Source organism: Salmo salar, chromosome 15, assembly GCF_965601325.2.
Source record: "Salmo salar chromosome 15, fSalSal1, whole genome shotgun sequence".
In the NCBI taxonomy this organism is placed as follows: domain Eukaryota; kingdom Metazoa; phylum Chordata; class Actinopteri; order Salmoniformes; family Salmonidae; genus Salmo; species Salmo salar.
In genome coordinates, this window is record NC_138305.1 from 40,556,711 (window position 1) to 40,577,657 (window position 20,947).

General features: G+C 42.9%; 1 protein-coding gene across 16 annotated transcripts in view; it reads right to left on the reverse strand.

Annotated features, from left to right (window-relative positions):
* The window catches only part of LOC106571353 (receptor-type tyrosine-protein phosphatase kappa), a 176,451-nt gene that overhangs the window by 33,555 nt on the left and 121,949 nt on the right, over positions 1-20,947 (reverse strand). For all 16 annotated transcript variants that reach the window (XM_082961728.1, XM_082961727.1, XM_082961729.1 and 13 more), the window contains 4 exons: positions 8,438-8,740; positions 5,159-5,268; positions 1,649-1,850; positions 503-608 (listed from right to left, as the gene is read on the reverse strand). In XM_082961728.1, coding sequence (XP_082817854.1) covers positions 503-608; positions 1,649-1,850; positions 5,159-5,268; positions 8,438-8,740 — 721 coding nt within the window. The remainder of the gene's footprint in view (positions 1-502; positions 609-1,648; positions 1,851-5,158; positions 5,269-8,437; positions 8,741-20,947) is intronic.

The following is a 20,947-nucleotide window of genomic DNA, read 5'->3' on the forward strand; positions in this document are numbered from 1 at the left end:
ACTGCCACATATACTGAGTGAGTGCTTGTGAGAAAGAAATGCAGTCAGGTGGTTTTGTATTCAGGGCTGTTGTTCTTTCCCTTTCAATACGCAGCCCCTCCAATTTCACAATCAACGAACAGGCCTGGTTGCATAATAGGTGATTTACTGAATCTGAGCACAAAGAGTTCTCTCCAAATCCTCTTTATGACAAGTACCTTCAACTCCATCCCTGCCGATTGTGATAGGGGAGAGGAAATGAAAAGGCACAGGCCAACAATGGCCAAATCAAATGGAGATCGGCAGGGCCATGGACCTGAATATGTAAATTCCCTGCAGAGTCTCTGTAGACATTACCCAGTACTGCTCTCTCTATTTGTGGGATGTGCTACAGGGAGTGACAGGGAGGGACACAACACAAACTTCCTGACAGAGATGTCAGGTAAACAGACGGATGACCTTCATTAAAATGACTAGATGGAACTCTTGGACAAAAAAAAAAGCCAGGCATTAGGTCTCTCACCTGATAGGGGCTCCTTTGGCCTGAGCGGGCTTCAGTAGGACGGTGATGGAGGTGGCCGTTTCATTCAGAAACGCCTCGGACCCATCATACTCTTCAAGTGTTGGGGCTATGGGGAAAAAGCACACCAGACAGACAAGAGTTTAGTGCAAAATCACAGGAGGAAAATTATCGACAATGGGGTGTAATATGTTGAAGTCTTGAGAAAGGCATGCTCTATCAGGACACATTATGTTTAATTTTGAACTTGGCTGAGCTTTAATATAACACTGCAAAGTAAAAAATTAACTAAAAAAATATATATATTTTCTGCTTGGAACATGTTTTCTAAAACACTTCTGGGAATTGCAACCTGACAAATTGGCAATAGCAGTTTTGCTAAAATGCAGGAACTGCGTGATTACATCTACATTACGTACATTACATATCTTTGAAGTAGGCGCTTAGCGCAAAAAGCACCAGGCTCCTCTTATTTAAAGAAAGGCTACTGGCCTCATTTTCCATTAAGGAAGCTTTTAGCTTCCATTCACCTGGTTAATTTGATTGATGTGGTTTGCATTATCATCTAATGAGGTCCTAGGCTGTCATTTCAACAGATTCCAAATACATTCTGGTCTAGGACATGTTGAGTGCTGTCAAGACTAGAGTTGGGAAAAATGTGTGCTTCAGAAAATTACTCCAACAGGTACAGAGAATCCAGATATTCCATTACGGAATGGAGTCTGACATGATCAAAATGACTGAGAGATATCTCAGTGCTGCGCTTAGTATCATGGTAGAAATTGCTCAAAAAAACCAACAACCGAACCAACCCATAACCCAACCAATTTTTTTGTTACCCCATTCTGGTTACTTTGCTTCCTAGATGCTATTTGAACCTGCAGCGCTACCAGACCCTTTTTACCAAAACAGGCAGGAATGTCATAAGACAACACTTACATTATGCATCAATTTAATTTGACTTGATTTATAAACAATATTTGCTCTGGTAGCACTATTAATAGTCTAGCAGCTGTAGCACTACAGCCATTATTCTGCATACATACTCTACCATACTAAGGAGGATTCTCTTGGCCAGGTTTCCCTTCTAAAATAGATCTTCTGACCTCAATGGGACTTCCTGGATAAATAAAGGTTAAATAAACGTACCTGAGATGTTGGTGGTGACGTTGAGTATGGTTGGGGGGCCGAAGCCCTTGACGGTGCTGGCTCGTATGATGAACTGGTAGGTGGTGCCAGGGTGCAGCTGGTTGAAGACGTGGTGAGAAGTGTTCCAGGGCATTGACACGATCAGAGGGGGGCGCATTATCGGCACCGAGGGGTCAAAGGACCGAATACCACTGTAGGCAATCTGTTAGGGGAGGGAGAGGAGACGTACATACAATATTTACCTAATGAGCTGTTGAAAAGTGTTCATGCGAATGGTTACAGACTTTCTGTAACATTATGCTGTGGTAGAAACGTAATCTGTGTTTAAGTAGGTGGAATGCGCATACCTAGCAAAGTACAACAAATAAGAGTGTTTGAGTGATTTTTCTGTATTGTGTATTGACTTGAAGTAGGGCTGGGCGAAAGGTGCAAAATATCATGGTATTTTAACAAAATTGGACGGTATGACGGTATTTTTAGTTTTTGAATAATACAATTTGTACATTTGCTTTATGAGTAGTGAATGATCCTAGGGTGGCAACACATACATTCTAAGTGATTTCAATGAGTCTTTCTCCATTCTGATTGTTTTATACTGTTCAATTCAACCAAAACAAATTTCAGCACTTTTATCATTCCTGCATTTCCTGTACTCAATTGCAGTGGTGGAAAAAGCACCCAATTGCATACTTGAAAAAAAGTAAAGATACATTAATAGAAAATGACTCAAGTAAAAGTAACCCAGTAAAATACTACTTGAGTAAAAGTCTAAAAGTATTTGGTTTTAAATATACTTAAGCATCAAAGTAAATGTAATTGATAAAATGTACTTAAGTATCAAAAGAAAAGTATAAATAATTTTTAATTCCTTATATTACGCAAACCAGATGGCACCATTTTATTTTTTATTTACGGATAGCCAGGGGCACACTCCAACACTCAGACATCATTTACAAACAAAGCATTTGTGTTTAGTGAGTCCTCCAGATCAGAGGAAGTAGATGACCAGGGATGTCCTCTTGACAAGTGAGTGAATTGGACCATTTTCCTGTCCTGCTAAGCATTCAAAATGTAACTTTTAGGTGTCAGGGAAAATGTATGGAGTAAAAAGTACAGTATTTTCTTTAGGAATGTAGTGAAGTAAAAGTAAAAGTTGTCAAAAAGAAAAATAGTAAAGTAAAGTACAGATGAAAAAAAAGACTTAAGTAAAAATACTTTCATTTACTACTTAAGTACTTTACACCACTGCTCAATTGAGATAATTTCCACACTGCCATGTAGGGCTGTACGATATGGGCAAATAATCTAGGACTTATTTTTAACCAAATGTTGCAATTGCAATTTGACTTGCAAATTAGAGCAAAACTGTTGGAATCATTGAAATAGAATGACTATTCTTATTATATAGTTAGAATATAATAGTGGGCACTTTGAATACAGAGTTGTTTGAGATGACAACGAATTAAAATGCCAGGGAGGAGTTATTGTGACAGGGTAGGAACTAAAGTATTGATAAGTGTTTCCTAGAGGACACAATAAGCTTTGGCTACATTGCATGTTTTCTCTTAGCTACTTCATGTAGATAAAGAGGAATATGCAAAGCAAGAATATGTTGATTTAGAAGACACAGTTGCACAAACATGCTGATTTAGGTCTACACCATCACTGGTATTATCAGGCTGTATTAGCTAGCTACGTTTGCTCTTACTCAGTACATGTATTAGCTAGGTAGCAAGCTATTAGCATTACCATCTCACAAGATTTAGGGCAACTTGCTAAGAAAAGACAAACTAGCTGTTTGCTGATGTAAGAAAAACTAACTAATAGTGTCATTATAGAACGCTAGTGGATTTATATTAAGAAGCAAAGTGAAAACAGCATTTTTGTCATCAACAGTGTTGCATGTGCTGCATTGACCATGCAGAGACTGAAAGCAAGTGTCTCGTGGTTGAGGCACATCAAATGCGCTCCTTGAGTGACATGGGCCCTGGCTAGATCTGTGGAAAGTGGCACGGAGAGAAAGAGCAGAGATGACTCAAGTAGCGAAGTAAACTATAAAAATGTACATTACACATGGCGTATCACATTTAACAAACCAAACATTCAAATACCGGTATAGAAGGTAAAGTAAAAACCCAAACCGGTCCCTTCATCAATACCGGTATATCATAAAATGAACTTTTTGAAGATCTGGGGACCCATGCCAAATCTTTTCAGTCTCCTGAGGGGGAAAATGTGTTGTCGTGCCCTCTTTATGTGTTTGGACCATGATAGTTTGTTGGTGAAGAAACTCTCCACCCGCTCTACTACAGCCTGTCGATGTGAATGTGGGTGAATGTAGTCCACGATCATCTCTTTTGTCTTGCTCACGTTGAGGGACAAGTTGTTGTCCTGGCCCCACACTGACAGGTTTCTGATCTCCCTATAGGCTGTCTCATCGTTGTCGGTGATCAGTCCTACCACTGTTGTGTCATCAGCAAACTTAATGATGGTGTTGGAGTCGTGCTTGGCCACACAGTTGTGGGTGAACAGGGAGTACAGAAGGGGACTAAGCACACACCACTTAGGGGCCCCCGTGTTGAAAATCAGCGTGGCAAGTGTGTTTTTGCCTACCCTTACCACCCCGGGGCAGCCCGTCAGGAAGTCCAGGATCCAGTTGCAGAGAGGTGTTTCATCCCAGGGTCCTTAGCTTAGTGATGAGCTTTGTGGGCACTATGTCAGCACTATAATCCACATTCCCTTGGTTTATGTGGGTCAGAGTTCTCATATTCCTAAAGCTGGATAACACTTGAGAATTAAGAAATGTTTCTTCAGATTCACCCCATTGCACACAAGCTATGAATCATTGTGGGTTATTAACTTTAAAAATACAATCCATTCAATGATGGATCAGTACACCTTCATACTGTATCTAAGAAGTACTGAAAATAGTATTTTAAAACAGTAACATACAATGAGTTCCCCTTAGAACCCACACTCCCCTTTTACAGTTACAGTATTTCCACCATAGTCCTGTATGAAAAAGGAACAGGACGTTTTTCACTCATCTGTGCTGGTTTCCAGAGGGACAGTAAAGATTTTTTTTAAACCCTGTGAAGCATGGTTTAGATATACAAACCCCATGTGGGTCCTAGACAGGCCTGTCTACCATCCACCCCTCCCCCACCTCTCCCCATCCCTCCCCCGACCTCTCCCTCACCTCACCTCTCGCCTCCCTCCCCCCACCTTTGCCATCCCTCCCCCTTCTAACCTCCCTCTTCCCACCTCTCCCCTCTATCCCCCACCTCTCCTCTTCTCCCCTCCCTCCCTCCCCCCACCTCTCCACTCCATCCCCACCTCTCCTCTTCTCCCCTCCCTCCTTCCCCCCCACCTCTCCACTCCCTCCCCCCACCTCTCCCCTTCTCCCTCGCTCCCTCCCCCCACCTCTTGCCTCTCTCCCTCCACCTCTCCCCTCACCCCACGATCCCCTCCCTTCCTCCACCTCTCCCCCTGGCCATAGTCCTTCATTACCTCATACTGAGTTATGATCCCATTGGGCTCCAGTGGTTCCTTCCAGTAAAGGAAGATCCGATCCTCAAACGGTGTGGCTTTCATGGACTGGCTTGGAACGGGGCCAGGCACTGCATTAGGACAGAAGACAGGAGGAGTGAGTCCTAATGCAATCAAAGGAAGGCCACAGTACTGTAATGAATCCTATTCTCACAGAGAGACACACTCCTGAGCCTGTATGCCTGTAACCAGACCACTGACTGTTTTTACTTACAGCAAAGCAGCATGTTGAAAATGGCATGATAATGTAGAGCGCTGCGCGTGCATTGAATGGGAGGCACTCGAATCCCCAGTGTTTTTTATTGAATTTGGACAATGAATTTACATGAGATTAGATCATCAAGGTGCAATATCCTTTCAAGAGCATCCTTTCTCTCTGTCATCTGCATGTTTTATGATCAAATTAGTCTCCTATAATTTGGAGGCTCTGTCCCTTTCACCAATAAAGCAAAGCCATCAGCCAGAGAAACCACAGCATGCCAGACCTCTCTGACATGAATTATGATCAGTGAAAAATCTAGGTATTGAATATAGAATTTAATATACACTATATACAGTGTATTAGGAAAGTATTCAGACCCCTTGACTTTTTCCATATTTAGTTACGTTACAGCCTTATTCTAAAATGAATTAAATAGTTTTTTCCCTCATCAATCTACACACAATAATCCATAATAAGAAAGCGAAAACAGGTTTTTAGAAAAGTTGGCAAATGTACACACACATATATATATAATTTATTTAAGTATTCAGAGCCTTTGCTATGAGAGACTTGAAATTGAGCTCAGGTGCATCCTGTTTCCATTGATCCTCCTTGAGATGTTTCTACAACTTCATTGGAGTCCACCTGTGGTAAATTAAATTGATTGGACATGATTTGAAAAGGCACACACGGTCCCACAATTGACAGTGCATGTCAGAGCAAAAACCAAGCCATGAGGTCAAAGGAATTGTCCGTAGAGCTCCGAGACAGGATTGTGTCGAGGCCCAGATCTGGGGAAGGGTACCAAAACATTTCTGCAGCATTGAAGGTCCCCAAGAACACAGTGGCCTCCATCATTCTTAAATGGAAAAGGTTTGGAACCACCAAGACTCTTCCAAGAGCTGGCCGCGCGGCCAAACTGAGCAATCGGGGGAGAAGAACCCGATGGTCATTCTGATAGAGCTCCAGAGTTCCTCTGTGGAGATGGGAGAACCTACCAGAAGGACAGCCATCTCTGCACCACTCCTCCAATCAAGCCTTTATGGTAGAGTGGCCAGACGGAAGCCACTCCTCAGTAAGAGGCACAAGACAGCCTGCTTGGAGTTTGCAAAAGACACCTAAAGGACTCACCTAAAGGAAACAAAATTCTCTGGTCTGATGAAACCAAGATTGAACTCTTTGGCCTGAATGCCAAATGTCACATCTGAAGGAAACCTGGCACCATCTCTACAGTGAAGCATGGTGGTGGCAGCATCATGCTGTTGGGATGTTTTTCAGCGACAGGGACTGGGAGACTAGTCAGGATCGAGGGAAAGATGAACGGAGTAAAGAAAGAGAGATCCTTGATGAAAACCTGCTCTAAAGCACTCACAACCTCAGACAGAGGTGAAGGTTCACCTTCCACCAGGACAACGACCCTAAGCACACAGCCAAGACAACGCACAATTGGCTTCGGGACAAGTCTCTGAATGACCTTGAGTGGCCCAGCCAGAGCCCGGACTTGAACCCGATCTAACATCTCTGGAGAAACTTGAAAATAGCTGTGCAGCGATGCTCCCCATCCAACCTGACAGAGCTTGAGAGGATCTGCAGAGAAGAATGGGAGAAACTCCCCAAACACAGCTTGTAACGCCATACCCAAGACTGTAATTGCTGCCAAAGGTGCTTCAACAAAGTACTGAATAAAGGGTCTGAATACCTATGTAAATGTAATATTTTATTTGTTTTATTTATTTATACATTTGCTAACATTTCTAAAAAACATTTTTTGCTTTGTCACAATGGGCTACTGTGTGTAGATTGATGAGTGAAAAAAACAATTTAATCAATTTTAACCTTGTACAACAATACATTTCCCTGCACCTATATCTGTTGTACGTTTTTTTAACTGACTGACAGCCTCCTCACTGCTGATGAAACCTGGCAGTCCCATGGGTCTCTACAGCTGCCACGAGACTGTTCTGCCATGGGGCTGTCTGCCTGCCTGCCTGCCTGGGCTGTGTTCTAGTCAAGCTGGGTTGGGGACGTCCAAAGCCCTCTCCCTCACAGCATACAGACAGAGAGCAGAAGCGTTACCAGGTCACATGACTGGGTGCTTGTCAGGTCTGTCTGTCTGAAGAGACGCTCGGGGTGGCGGGGACGTTTGTCTGCGGTCTATGGATCAGTCTTAGAAGAACTGTTTACGTGAACCTCTCTTCTCCTCTACTCGCCCCGCAGTCAAACAAATGTCTATTTTTCAAATCTATTGGATGGATGTCACTGAGACATCAGCTTTTTCCACAAGGAAAAATCTAGCATTCCTTTTTCCTGTCTGATGCTGCTGAAAATGGGGTTGGTTTGACATGGGAAGAAAGAGTGATTTTTCTGAGAGAACACAATGAAAAGTCATACAAACCAATCTCAACAAAACAAACGGGAGAAAGGGGCAGTAATATGTACAGCATGAGCTGAATATCACCCAAACATCTAAGCTCTAGCTACATACAGAATCTGGCATAAAAGATCTAATACATTCTGGTGGAACCCCTACAGAGGGCTCGGTCATTTCACTAGCATTATCTCCTGGGTTTGTGAGAATGTGAGGTGAGATTTAAACAGGTCCTCATCAAGGGACAACATGTCTACCGGAGTCACAGGATACAGCTGGTCACCTGGCTGCATTATTATAATGCAGAAGCGTTTAATGTGAGTTACAAATTCCAAGCTGCGACCAGTGCTGTTATTTCAGCCCTTGGTTAGCCTCTCCCGCTAGCGTCTATTCAGAGAGCAGCAGGGAGAAAACGTGCTCTGCTTTGAAATGGCTAACTCAGCCCAGCTGTAGGAATCACAGGGGGCAGCAATAAGTATGTGTCAGTCAACTGGCTACAAACAGGGCGAGACACATCCATCTTTTCTAAATGAAGGAGTATTAGAAATACATTTTAAAAAGTATTCATACCCCTTGACTTTTCCACATTTTGTTGTGTTACAGCCTGAATTCAAAATTAATTAAATAGATTTTTCTCATCCATCTACACACAATACCCCAGTACTCATACCATCTTCATCTGTCTGGATGATGGTCTCGTCACTCTCCTTGCGTCCTTCGGGGTTGGTGAGGATCATCTTGAGGCTGACATTGGTGTTGGGGGGCAGGTTGCCCACCACGTGGCGTGGGGCCTTGGGGTCCATGTCTAGGCAGTCGGCCTTGGTCTGGTTGTTGGCGTTGTAGTAACGGTAGCAGATGGTGACGTTGAAGGTGTGGCAGCGGGTGATATTGTAGCCAAGAGACTCCCAGTCCACAGCGATGAATCTGGCCTGGGTCTCCGCAATCTTCAGTCTCTTCGGGGTCCGCATCGGCTCTGGAGGAGACAAAGAAACACATGGTTAAAAATGTGCTCGCAATCTAGCGATAACTATGGCCAACATAGAATCAATGGAGAGACCAGTTTGTGTACAGTATCATCTGATTAGGGGACGGCATATACTACCACTAACATGTCTGTCACAAATGTGCACAGTTAGGCAGTATCAACACATCAGGTCTATGTGGATGCGCTGTCAAAGCGAGGTGTTGATGATGGCGCCCAAAAATTGTCCTTCAGCAACACAGCGGCCAATCAACACAAAGCTCCTCTGTTCTTTTCCTCATCCCTGGTTCAGAACATATCCACAGACAAATAATGAGGCCAGTATGAGGAATGAATGTCAATGTACAGTAATAGAATAGGAGTGAAAGCAAACTAAATGAACAAACATGAACTGTGTGTTGAGCTGATTATGGTGACCAGGAGGACACTCTCACAGCATTTTAAGAGCTTCTGAATTAGTCAATATATCACCCTGGGAGAAAGTCAATATAATCCGACCCGCAATCCATCAAGCAACCACGGCATGCTGGATACTAATTACTCTAATAGTCCAATTCACCTGCGCGATTAAGGAAATGATGCAAGTAGCGCCTTTGTCTCACCGTGGTTATTTGCATTGTGGAGATGCAGCCAACACTGCAGCAAGGGCAGGACTTTAATAGGAACATAACTTAGACCACTGTATTTGTGTCTACTGTGCCAATGTCTACTGTCCTCACTACAATGTGAGGACAGTAGACTGTCTAGTGTAGTGAGGACAGTCTACTGTCCTCACTACAATGCATTGAGTTAGCCTTTCTCTGTACATGATTATTTTGATAATCATCAATTATCACAATGAAGATTATTATCATGTTGATATTTGGGCTTAATATAAAAAAATACAACACATTTCCTGTCCGTACATAAACATGCGTTAGGGGCAAGCTCTGAGGGATAAGGGGCATTCAGACAGATGTGTTCTAGACACCGGCCTAGCTGTCGTTAAAGTGCATGACCTGACATGTAGAGCTTGTGGGGGTTCAATCTCCACTAAGTCTTCCATACCAGTGAGCCCTGGTATTCTGCATACTCTGCAACATGCATTACTTGAGTAATGGGGTAATGATTCTGCCATGGCCAGCCTGGGGGGAGGGGGTGTACGTGTACCATACAGGCTCTTGGCATGGCAGGCCATCCTCACACAAAAGCCTCCCTCTCAAATGTCCTCTGTGGAAACAGACCTGCCCTTATTCTGTTCAGTCTCATCTCTACGACCACTGCTTAAGAAGAAAGAAAGAAAGATTGAAAAACTAAAAGTGAGTTAGGCCAAACTGACAAAAAGAGAAAAGGAGAAAGGTGAACTCTTGTTCAGTAAATTACCGATGGTCTCTGCTGGGTGTAATCACCTACACTTTGATGAGCGGGGCCCAGGAGAGCCCTTCCTTTCTAGTCTAATTGGAATGAAAAGCTCTGAATAAAGACTGGGGACTTGTTAACATGATCTTATAATGACTGTTAGCTTTGGGGGTTATTAAGAAAAAAGCTCTCCACAACTTGATGTGCCGTTGGAGAAATACTGGACCATCACTTTTCTTAAATTGCTTGATAATATGTTCTGTTTTTATTGCATTGGAATTGTAAATATTGTGAATGTGTGTGATTGTGTGCAGGGGTCCCTTGAAAATGTGGTCTTGGTCTCAATTGAAATCCCTGTTAAAACATTTTTTGTTTTGTTTTGACAACAATACAGTGCATTCAGATAGTATTCAGACCCCTTCACTTTTGAAATTTTTTTTACTTGTTTCAGGAAACTAGGCATATGTTGCACGTCACTACTTCACAGGAGAGCCATTTGAATGTAAACTTCCTTGAAAAATCTAAATGCGTTTTTTGGCAGAAATGACTTCACAGAAAAAGTCAGCAACCTTCCCGCCAGCCATGATTGGCTGAGATAATGAGTGGGCTGGACATGCCAAGAGATGAGTGGCTTCCGTCTGGCCACTCCACAATAAAGGCCTGATTGGTGGAGTGCTGCAGAGATGGCTGTCCTTCTGATAGGTTCTCCCATCTCCACAGAGGAACTCTGGAGCTCTATCAGAATGACCATCGGGTTCTTCTCCCCCGATTGCTCAGTTTGGCCGCGCGGCCAGCTCTTGGAAGAGTCTTGGTGGTTCCAAACTTCTTCCATTTAAGAATGATGGAGGCCACTGTGTTCTTGGGGACCTTCAATGCTGCAGAAATGTTTTGGTGTACTTCCCCAGATCTGTGCCTTGACTCAATCCTGTCTCGGAGCTCTACGGATAATTCCTTGGACCTCATGGCTTGGTTTTTGCTCTGAGATGCACTGTCAACTGTGGGATCGTATATAGAGAGGTGTGTGCCTTTCCAAATCATGTCCAAACAATTGAATTTACCACAAGTGGACTCTAATGAAGTTGTAGAAACATCAAGGATGATCAATGGAAACAGAATGCATCTAAGCTCAATTTCCAAAGGGTACGAAAAACATTTGTTATTTAGTGGCCAGTGTTTCTGAGAATGACCAGTGCTCGGGGGTAGAAGAGGGGAATTGGTCCTGGGGTGGCCACAGGTTGGTTGTAATAGCCCAGGAGCAACTTGCTGACCTCCCTTCTTCTCTTGACAGCAGGGGCGCAACTTTCACTGGGGATGGGGGGACATGTCCCCCACATTCTGAAATTGCATTTTGGTCCCCTGCAGTTTTAGAATTGGAATGGGATACAAAATGAGGCAATGGTGTGCTTTAAAACAATGTGGACGCCTCCGAGCGGTCGGGTTGGCTGTTTTGAGTGTTTATCCGACTGGATAATTTCATTTTAATTGTATTATTATGTCGCCCCCACTTCTAAAACCAAAGTTGCACCCCTGCTTGACAGTACAAGCATTTAATAAATTAAGTTAAGTTTTCTTCCCGATCTGGTGACATGATAGTTCAACACAATACTTTTTCTGTGTAGAGCCAATTCACACTTATTCAAAGATAAGAACGGAAACAAAAGCAATGGAGGGGAAAAAAGAAGAGGGAAAAGAACACGAGGTCAGAGACACTCATCTCCCACAGGTCTGTTTCACCTGTAACAAGTCATTATCTGGCTGTCTGTCACTCACGGGGAAACACACACAACATTCCGGGCGAGCCAGTGACAGCTTGCCATTCCGGGAACATTTTCGCCTGGCAAAAAAATAAGTATTACATCTCGACAGGTCCTAAGAAGGCACATCGGAAATGAGAGGAACGAATAAGTCAGGGCATTTCCCCCCTCATAGTAATACTGTTTGTAAGTCTGATCAAGGGCAAAATAATTTCAAAAACGAGAAGCCAACAGTGAGAAATGGAGAAAGAAAGGAGAGAGAGAGAAGTTCATTCTAACAGAAGAATCAGAGCATTCAGTCATCATGACATGTTATGATCAGGGAAATGTTTCATCTGCCAAGTGGACACCAGGATATACGCACGCCGTGAACTCCGTAAAGACCAAATGATTTGGGATAAGCCTGAAATGAGCCCTCTATCGGAGAGAGGGGCAAAGCCAAAGTGGTCATTATCAAAACATGACAGTGTCTCATCTGCTAGTCAACCTGTTAGTATGCCCTCAACCCACATGGTGACCTGAGAGCCAGCTATTCCGTGAGAAGATGTGAGAAGATAAAAGAGCGGGAAAAAAATACATGAAAGTACCAGGGAAGAATAGAAATGGATAGATTCCTGACATCCTCCATCAATTGAAATGTCAACCAGGCAAAAATAAGTTGTGGGTAGAAATTAATTGCTTCCGACTTCCCATGCCCCATCAACTTTTAGCACATGCGTACACACAAAGAAGCAATAACATTTGCATGGCAGACAATTACCTGTCCCACCGTCACGGTCTCCCCCCACACCCCTTCTCTCCTCTGTGCTGTTCTACCACCCAGGCCAATAATTAACAATGGGTATACCCTTCAGAGCTGATCAATAGCCGTGAAGTCCTGCATTAACATCACAGATTAGGCAACCCCCCCTCTAATAAATTTCATCGATTCCAGCAGGATCAGATGCTTAAATCCCAGTGCATTTTTCAAGGATTAAATTAAAAGGAGATATATGGTCCTGGGAGAGGCAAGGTGCCAGAGCGATTAGGAAGGTGTGCCCACTCTCCTTACTCTCCTTTTTCAGCATGGATTCAAGCTGCAGCCTCTCCTAACAGGCCAGGTTGAGAGACAGGTGGATCCACTTACTAAACAGGCCAGGGCCCTCCTTTGACCCCGCAATTCAAACACACATTTCCCCTCTGACCCTCCTTGCACTCGCCTACCCTTATCTTCCTTTATCTAACGCTCACTGAGTGGATGGAGTGAGGGGGGGGGGGGGAGAAAGAGGAGAGAAGAGAGAGGGGTGGGGGAGTCTGGAACGTGGCCATTTGGGATCAGGCCCAGCAATGAGGAGATTTTGGCATTGTCCCTGGATCTTTAATTGCTGTGACAAATCAACCATTGATGTTGAAAACAGAACCAAATTGTTTACACAGCCCGCTCTTTGTGGCGAGCAACAATGCATTCTTTATTTCCACTGGGTTCAGCGGAGAGAAAAAGCAACATTTGCATACAGAGAGGTAAATATTGCTCTACAGCGTGTATACATGATACAAAAGCTTGTCTGAAACACCTGATTAAGTGCATAAAGAGGACAGCAATCAATCATAATCAAATAAGCAGTCAGCAGACTCCTTAATGGCAAAGAAACCTAATTGAATATCCTGTATTGATTTCAGATTTTCACTCCTTATTTTGCCGCTTCATTCCATTATTTGTTTTGCCAATCAGATCAGCAGGGCCATGATCGCATTATAAGAGAGTTTAAGAATATCTCACCCGTTAGGCTAAATGACCATGAGGATGCGACATGGCATGTCTGATGGGCTGCTGGTTCAAACACATTACACACAGGGGACCCGGACTATGACAGGACAGACACTGTCCTTCCTGCTGGATGGCAATCAGTGACTCTGCCAACCAGGCTCCATGGACCATGATTGATGTTGACGATATATTGGATGGAAAGTGCAACGTAATACACTTATGTTCTCTAGCTTGGCATAGCCGGACTGTTAATGCTGAAGGCCGTAGAGAAGAAATTAGAGAATCATAAAACTTTTATCTTGTTGTTATGTGCAGTTATGCATGTAGTCGGTGTAAAAACGTTCAACAACGGTGATAAGTAATGTCAATCAAATCTCTAATTGCGTACAGCAGACACCAGTTGCAGGGAGGGAGGGAAATCTCTTCAAATGTATCTGAGAGTTGTTCAAAAATGCAAATATTGTTGTCATTCTAGGAACGAACACCAAATAAACGTGGACCCCACAACAGGTGCTGTCATCATTGCACAAGAAAACAAGGCACCCATTTCTCCTGTTTGTGGGCAGAACAGGCAGATTAGATATTTAATTGCACCAGAAGTCTCCTGTTTGCACAAAGATTGCTCCTTCTCTGCTTCCCAACTTCCTAACGTCACTCACAGTAAGGCCGGTCTTCCACACTGCTCCACCACTATCTCTCCCAGACTCCACCGGCTTTCATATATGACATCGACAGCTAAACCTTTTGGAGCAGAACGGCTCCTTTATCTTCTGGAATGGAAATAATGTGAGACAGAGAGACGGCTGTGGCTTGCAGGGAGTTGCGGCTCTGCAACACGTCTTGTCTGTCACTCTTATCATTACAAGGGAAAAAAGTAAATGAAACAGCCCAAGAAGAATGTAATTGGGGATTAGGCAGACAAATTGTAGCTTGTGTAAATCAAATGGAGCTGCTAAACTTAGAAGAAGGCTTTGCACTTTGACCACCCTGGTAGAGAGAGTATTGAGGATGATCAGGCATAATGGGCTGATTTGATCGTGATGGTGACAGCACACAGGGATAAGATCACTGAGGGAGGGGAAATGGCACAACAGGGTCCGGAGCTTACACACTTCAAATCGCTGCAGGCCTTGCTACCCGAGTTTGGAAGGTCACAAAGATGTACCTAAAAGCCAACAGTACAACTGAATAGGAATCCCCCTTTCAATGTTTTTTCTTAATTTTTTACATTTTAGAATAATAGTGAAGAGATAAAAACTATGAAATAACACATATGGAATCATGTAGTAACCATTTTTTTTTTTAACAAATCACAATATATTCTTCAAAGTAGCCAACCTTTGCCTTGACAGCTTTGCACCCTCTTGGCATTCTCTCAACCAACTTCATGAGGTAGTCACCTGAAATGCATTTCAATTAACAGGTGTGCCTTGTTAAAAGTTAATTTGTGGAATTTCTTTCCTTCTTAATGCGTTTGAGCCAATCAGTTGTGTTGTGACATGGTAGGGGTGGTATACAAAAGATGGCCCTATTTGGTAATATTATGTCAAGAACAGCTCAAATAAGCAAAGAGAAACGACAATCCATCATTACTTTAAGACATGAAGGTCAGTCAATCCAGAACATTTGCAAAAACCATCTAGCGCTATGATGAAACTGTCTCTAATGAGGATAAGTTTATTAGAGTAATCAGCCTCAGAAATTGCAGGCCAAATAAATGCTTCACAGAGTTCAAGTAACAGACACATCTCAACATCAACTATTCAGAGGAGACTGTGTGAATCAGGCCTTCATGGTCAATTTTCTGCAAGGAAACCACTACTAAAGGACACCTATAAGAAGAGGAGACTTGTTTGGGCCAAGAAACACGAGAAATGGACTTTAGACTGGTAGAAATCTGTCCTTTGGTCTGATGAGTCCAAATTTGAGATTTTCTGTCTCAAATTTGCGTCTTTGTGAGACGCAGAGTAGGTGAACGGATGATCTTCGCATGTGTGGTTCCCACTGTGAAGCATGGAGGAGTTGTGATGGTGTGGGGGTGCTTTGCTGGTGACAATGTCTGTGATTTATTTATAATTCATGGCACACTTAACCAGCATGGCTACCACAGCATTCTGCAGCAATACACCATCCCATCTGGTTTGCGCTTAGTGGGACAATCACTTGTTTCTTTCAACAGGACAATGACCCAACACACCTCCAGGCTGTGTAATGGCTATTTGACCAAGAAGGAGAGTGATGGCCTGGCCTCCACAATCACCCAATCACAACCCAACTGAGATGGTTTGGGATGAGTTGGACCGCAGAGTGAAGGAAAAACAGCCAACAAGTGCTCAGCATATGTGAGAACTCCTTCAAGACTGTTGGAAAAGCATTCCATGTGAAGCTGGTTGAGAGAATGCCAAGAGTGTGCTAAGCTGTCATCAAGGCAAAGGGTGGCTACTTTGAAGAATCTAAAATATATTTTGATTGTTTAACACTTTTTTGGTTACTACTATGCGTTATTCCATAGTTTTGATGTCTTCACTATAATTCTACAATGTAGAAAATAGTAAAAATAAAGAAAATCCTTGAATGACTAGGTGTGTCCAAACTTTTGACTGGTACTGTATGTTTTTCATTTTTGTTTAAAAATGTATTAAAAATGAAAAGCTGAAATGTCTTGAGTCAATAAGTATTCAACCCCTTTGTTATGGCAAGCCTAAATAAATTCAGGAGTAAACATTTGCTTAACAAGTCACACAATAAGTTGCATGTGTGCAATAACAGTGTTTAACATGATTTTATAACGACTACCTCATCTCTGTACCCCACATATTCAATTATCGGTAAGGTCCTTCAGTCCAGCGAGGTTTTCCAAGAAGGGCATCCTATTGGTAGATGGGTGTATCAATACACCAGGTTACAACAAAGATACAGGTATCCTTCCTAACTCAGTTGCCGGAGAGGAAAGAAACTGCTCAGGGATTTCACCATGAGGCCAATGGTGACATTAAAACAGTTACAGAGTTTAATGGCTGTGATAGGACAAAACTGAAGATGGATCAAAAACATTGTAGCTACCCCACAATACTAACCTAATTGACAGAGTGAAAAGAAGGAAGCCTGTACAGGATAAAACAATATTTAAAAAAAAAATGCATTCTGTTTGCAACAAGGCCCTAAAGAAATACTGTAAAATGTGACGAAGTGTTATGTTAGGGGAAAATCCAATAACACATTACTGAGCATCACTTTCCATATTTTCAAGCATAGTGGTGGCTGCATCATGTTATGGATATTCTTGTAATCGTTAAGGACTGGGGAGTTTTTCAAGATAAAAAAATAAACGGAATGGAGCCAAGCACAGGCAAAATCCTAGAGGAACACCTTGTTCAGTCTGCTTTTCACCAGACACTGGGAGATGAATACACCTTTCAGCAGGACAATAACCTAAAACACAAGGCCAAGTCTACACTGGAGTTGCTTACCAAGAAGACAGTGAATGTTAAAGTTTTTACCTAAATCTTTTTGAAAATCTATGGCAAGACCAGCAATAATCAACAACGAATTTGACAGCGCTTGAAGAATTTTGAAAATATTAAATGGGGAAATATTGCACAATCCAGGTGCGGAAATCTCTTAGAGACTTAAAGCGTCAGCATGCTTCAGTTAGAGCTGGCGCTTAACCGAACTTGGCAAGCCGAACTGAACGAGTGTGCTTGCATACTCCCTTAAAAGAACTTGGCTTAAAAAATTAGAAAAAAAGCGACATTAGTACTGTTTGTCCATTTTGAGATGCCGTAGCCAGTATATACCTCCTGAAAATGGTCAGAATTAATCTAAGATAACTCAATAAATCTCATACATTTTTACCGTGGAGATCTTAGTAGCGCAATTTTAAAAGTAACTAAGATGTTTGGTGCAGTATTTTTTTATGAAAACATCTGCATGAAAACAAGTCATCTCGTTGAATAACAAAAAAGTACTTTAATGAAGAATCCCTACAGTTGACCAATCACCGACGAAGGGGCGTAGACTTCGTCTTGCCTCCAGAAAAAAAACTGTTTAGGCTGGGAAGCATGCGGACGCCTTTACCCTGAAAGACTCACAGCTGTAATCGCTGCCAAACATGCGTCTACAAAGTGTTGACTCGGGGGTGTGAATACTTACGTAAATTAGACATTTCTGTATTTAATTTCTAAAAACATGTGTTCACTTTGTCATTATGGGGTGTAGATTGTGTGTAGATGATTGAGATAAAAAAAAGATTTAATCAATTTTGAATTCAGGCTGTAACACAACAAAACATGGAATAGGTCAAGGGGTATGAATACTTTCTGAAGACACTGTATCTTACTCCTCAGTGAAGCAGGCTGACGCACTCTCCCCACTGCCGCGTGTGCAGCTCTTGCCCCTTCTCAAGGAGACAGAGAACAAAGCCTAAGGACGGTTAGCAGAGAAACAGAGCATTTTCAAGGATATGTCCCCAACAAAGCAATCTGAGAATCACTGTAATTGTTTTCACCCTATTGAGGTTGATCTTTTGCCCCTTTGTTGTGATTATTTTTATATATCTCAGACTGCAGATGCCCAGCAGAGTGTTTTCCACTTCTTAAAACTGAGACATATTTTAAAAGGAGCCCCAGTCATCTGGTTTTAAATGAAGATCTGACAGTCACCATCAGGCATGTCTCTGGCCAGCCGGGAGAACAGCGAGTTGATTCAACTACAGTGGAAATGACTGTCCATCTCTCTGCTTTTGTGAGTCAATACAAAAAAGTGGGATGAGTAATAGGAGGCATTTCACCTAATTGATAAGAATTGTCAGGTCAGAAAGCTAAATGAGAATGCCACTTGTAGGTGCAGAAGTCTCTTCACTCCTGGTGACAGTCAGTCTGTCTGTCTGTCTGTCTGTCTGTCTGTCTGTCTGTCTGTCTGTCTGTCTGTCTGTCTGTCTGTCTGTCTGTCTGTCTGTCTGTCTGTCTGTCTGTCTGTCTGTCTGTCTGTCTGTCTGTCTGTCTGTCTGTGGAAGAGAGTGCTCTTATTGAGGAGCACTCCCTCTCTCGCTCTCCCTCTTTGTGGTCTTCCTGACATGACTGTGACGAGCGGGGGGATTGAAAAGATGGCTCGTGATGAAATCAACTTGGGGCTAAGCTGGCATTTGGAATAGAGGCATTAATAATGTTGGTTGTTTCCTTCATTTACCTCTCCATTAGGCTGGCCCCATCACCATTTAGGTGCTCTCCGGGGGCGACCCCATTGATGTAGACCTTCCAGGGACGAGGCGGTGGCCGAATAAATAGCCAGCTTCCCACACATTTCCCATTATTCCTTTTCCCATGGAACCAACACAGAACATCCACCCCACAATAAAGCTTAGCCAACATATCTTTTCTACCACACATCACTGACATGGTGATACGGAAGGGGTGAATCCAACATCATTTATTTTTAATAGCTGCTCAAGTAGCTCCCTATGGACTGCTGAATGCTGAGGCGAAGACTGGGATGCACTAGACGCTAGGGCTTTCTAATATGCTTTGCTCCATAAACCTCTGCTGGCTAAGACATTACATATAGCTAATGGCGCGTACATTACTTAACGGAGAGAAATATACAAACCCCCAAAAAACACATCAATATCAACCGGGGAGAGGAGAGAGGAAAACTGAAAACTCTTTAGAGGATACAAGTGTATCACACCTTGCTCTGAAGAAAGAGCATTTAAAAGAGAACTTTGTTGAACTTTCCACTCAGAGCCTGTGTGTGCCCATATGCATGCATGTATGTATGCTTGCGTGAACACAGACATATACTACAAATATCTCCTTCACAAAGCTGGGTATTGTCAGGTTATAACTCCACCAAGGTGCTGCAGTCTGTCTGTACCTGAGGCAAAATATAAACCTGAAACAACTGTCATCCACTCCGGTTATCACATTCACCCCGGTTATCACATCCACCCCGGTTATCACATCCACCCCGGTTATCACATCCACCCCGGTTATCACATCCACTCCGGTTATTACACAGAGGCTGCTCCAAGATGTCTGATGCTTTAGCAGAAAACGCCGGGAACACCTGTAGACCAATTACAACTGCCAAATGAGCGTGGCTTTACTGATTCATTCATAATGGGCATAGTCATCTGTTAATTACCCAACTGAAATTAGCCAATCATTTAGACCCCTCTTTCCCAGACATAATAGGAACGTTTTTCATTTGCATGAGTTTAAAACCAGTGTGTTTGTTTTATCCCCCCCACAGTCTCTTTAGAAGTCAAGGTTACTGAAACTCAAACCAACATTTACGGCCTTGGTTCTTTGCTTACAAATGCATTTGCTCTTATTTACACTCTAAAGTGTCTACTAAGTTTGAGGAGTGGGAATACAATTCAGTATATCTAACAATCTCCACATTACTGCCCAGCATCTCTATCTGAATATAGCTATTAAAATATTGATCACGGAACAACAAAAATAAACGAAAGCCGAGAGTGTGAAGGGGTGTGTGTGTGGGGTGGGGTGGTGTCACTTGTTAAATCCACTTCAATCAGTGTAGATGAAGGGGAGGAGACAGATTAAAGAAGGATTGTTAAACCTTGAGACATGGATTGTGTATGTGTGCCATTCAGTGGGAGAATGGGCAAGACAAAAGATTTAAGGTGCCATTTGAACGGAGTATGGTAGTAGGTGCCAGGCTCATCAGTTTGAGTATGTCAAGAACTGCAACGTTGCTGGGTTTTTCCACTCTCAACAGTTTCCCGTTTATATTAAGAATAGTCCACCACTCAAAGGGCATCCAGCCAACTTGACACAACTGTGGGAAGCCTTGGAGTCAACACGGGCCAGCATCCCTGTGTAACGCTTTCGACACATTGTAGAGTCCATGTCCTGACAAATTGAGTCTTTTCTGAGGGAAAAAGGGTGCACAACTCAATATTAGGAAACTGTAGTTCATTTTTTTTTGCACTCAGAGTATATCAACTAGTTTCTGTAATTGGTAATGTCCACTGTAAAACAAGGTAAGCATTCTCTGTATCACTTGTCAGCCCCTCTGTGTGAAGTCCACCTCGGACATACAGTAAATGGTGGTCCTAGAATACTAAATCTTCTGTCAGCCATATCCCACTTCCAGATGGAGAACGTCTGTTCCTGGTTCTACCACGGCCCTATGGCTGGAGAGCCCCATCAGGGCTGCTTCTCCCTGGAGCTCCCTGGGTCATAATCAACCACATAGCCTCCACTGTGTGGAAATAGCTCACCCTTCACTAACCATTAACTATTTCATCCACAAACGCTAACATGATGTGTGATCATGGCTTCAGATTTGAATCTGCATGTGTTTTGAAGATGTGGACGGCTTTTTAAATAGACT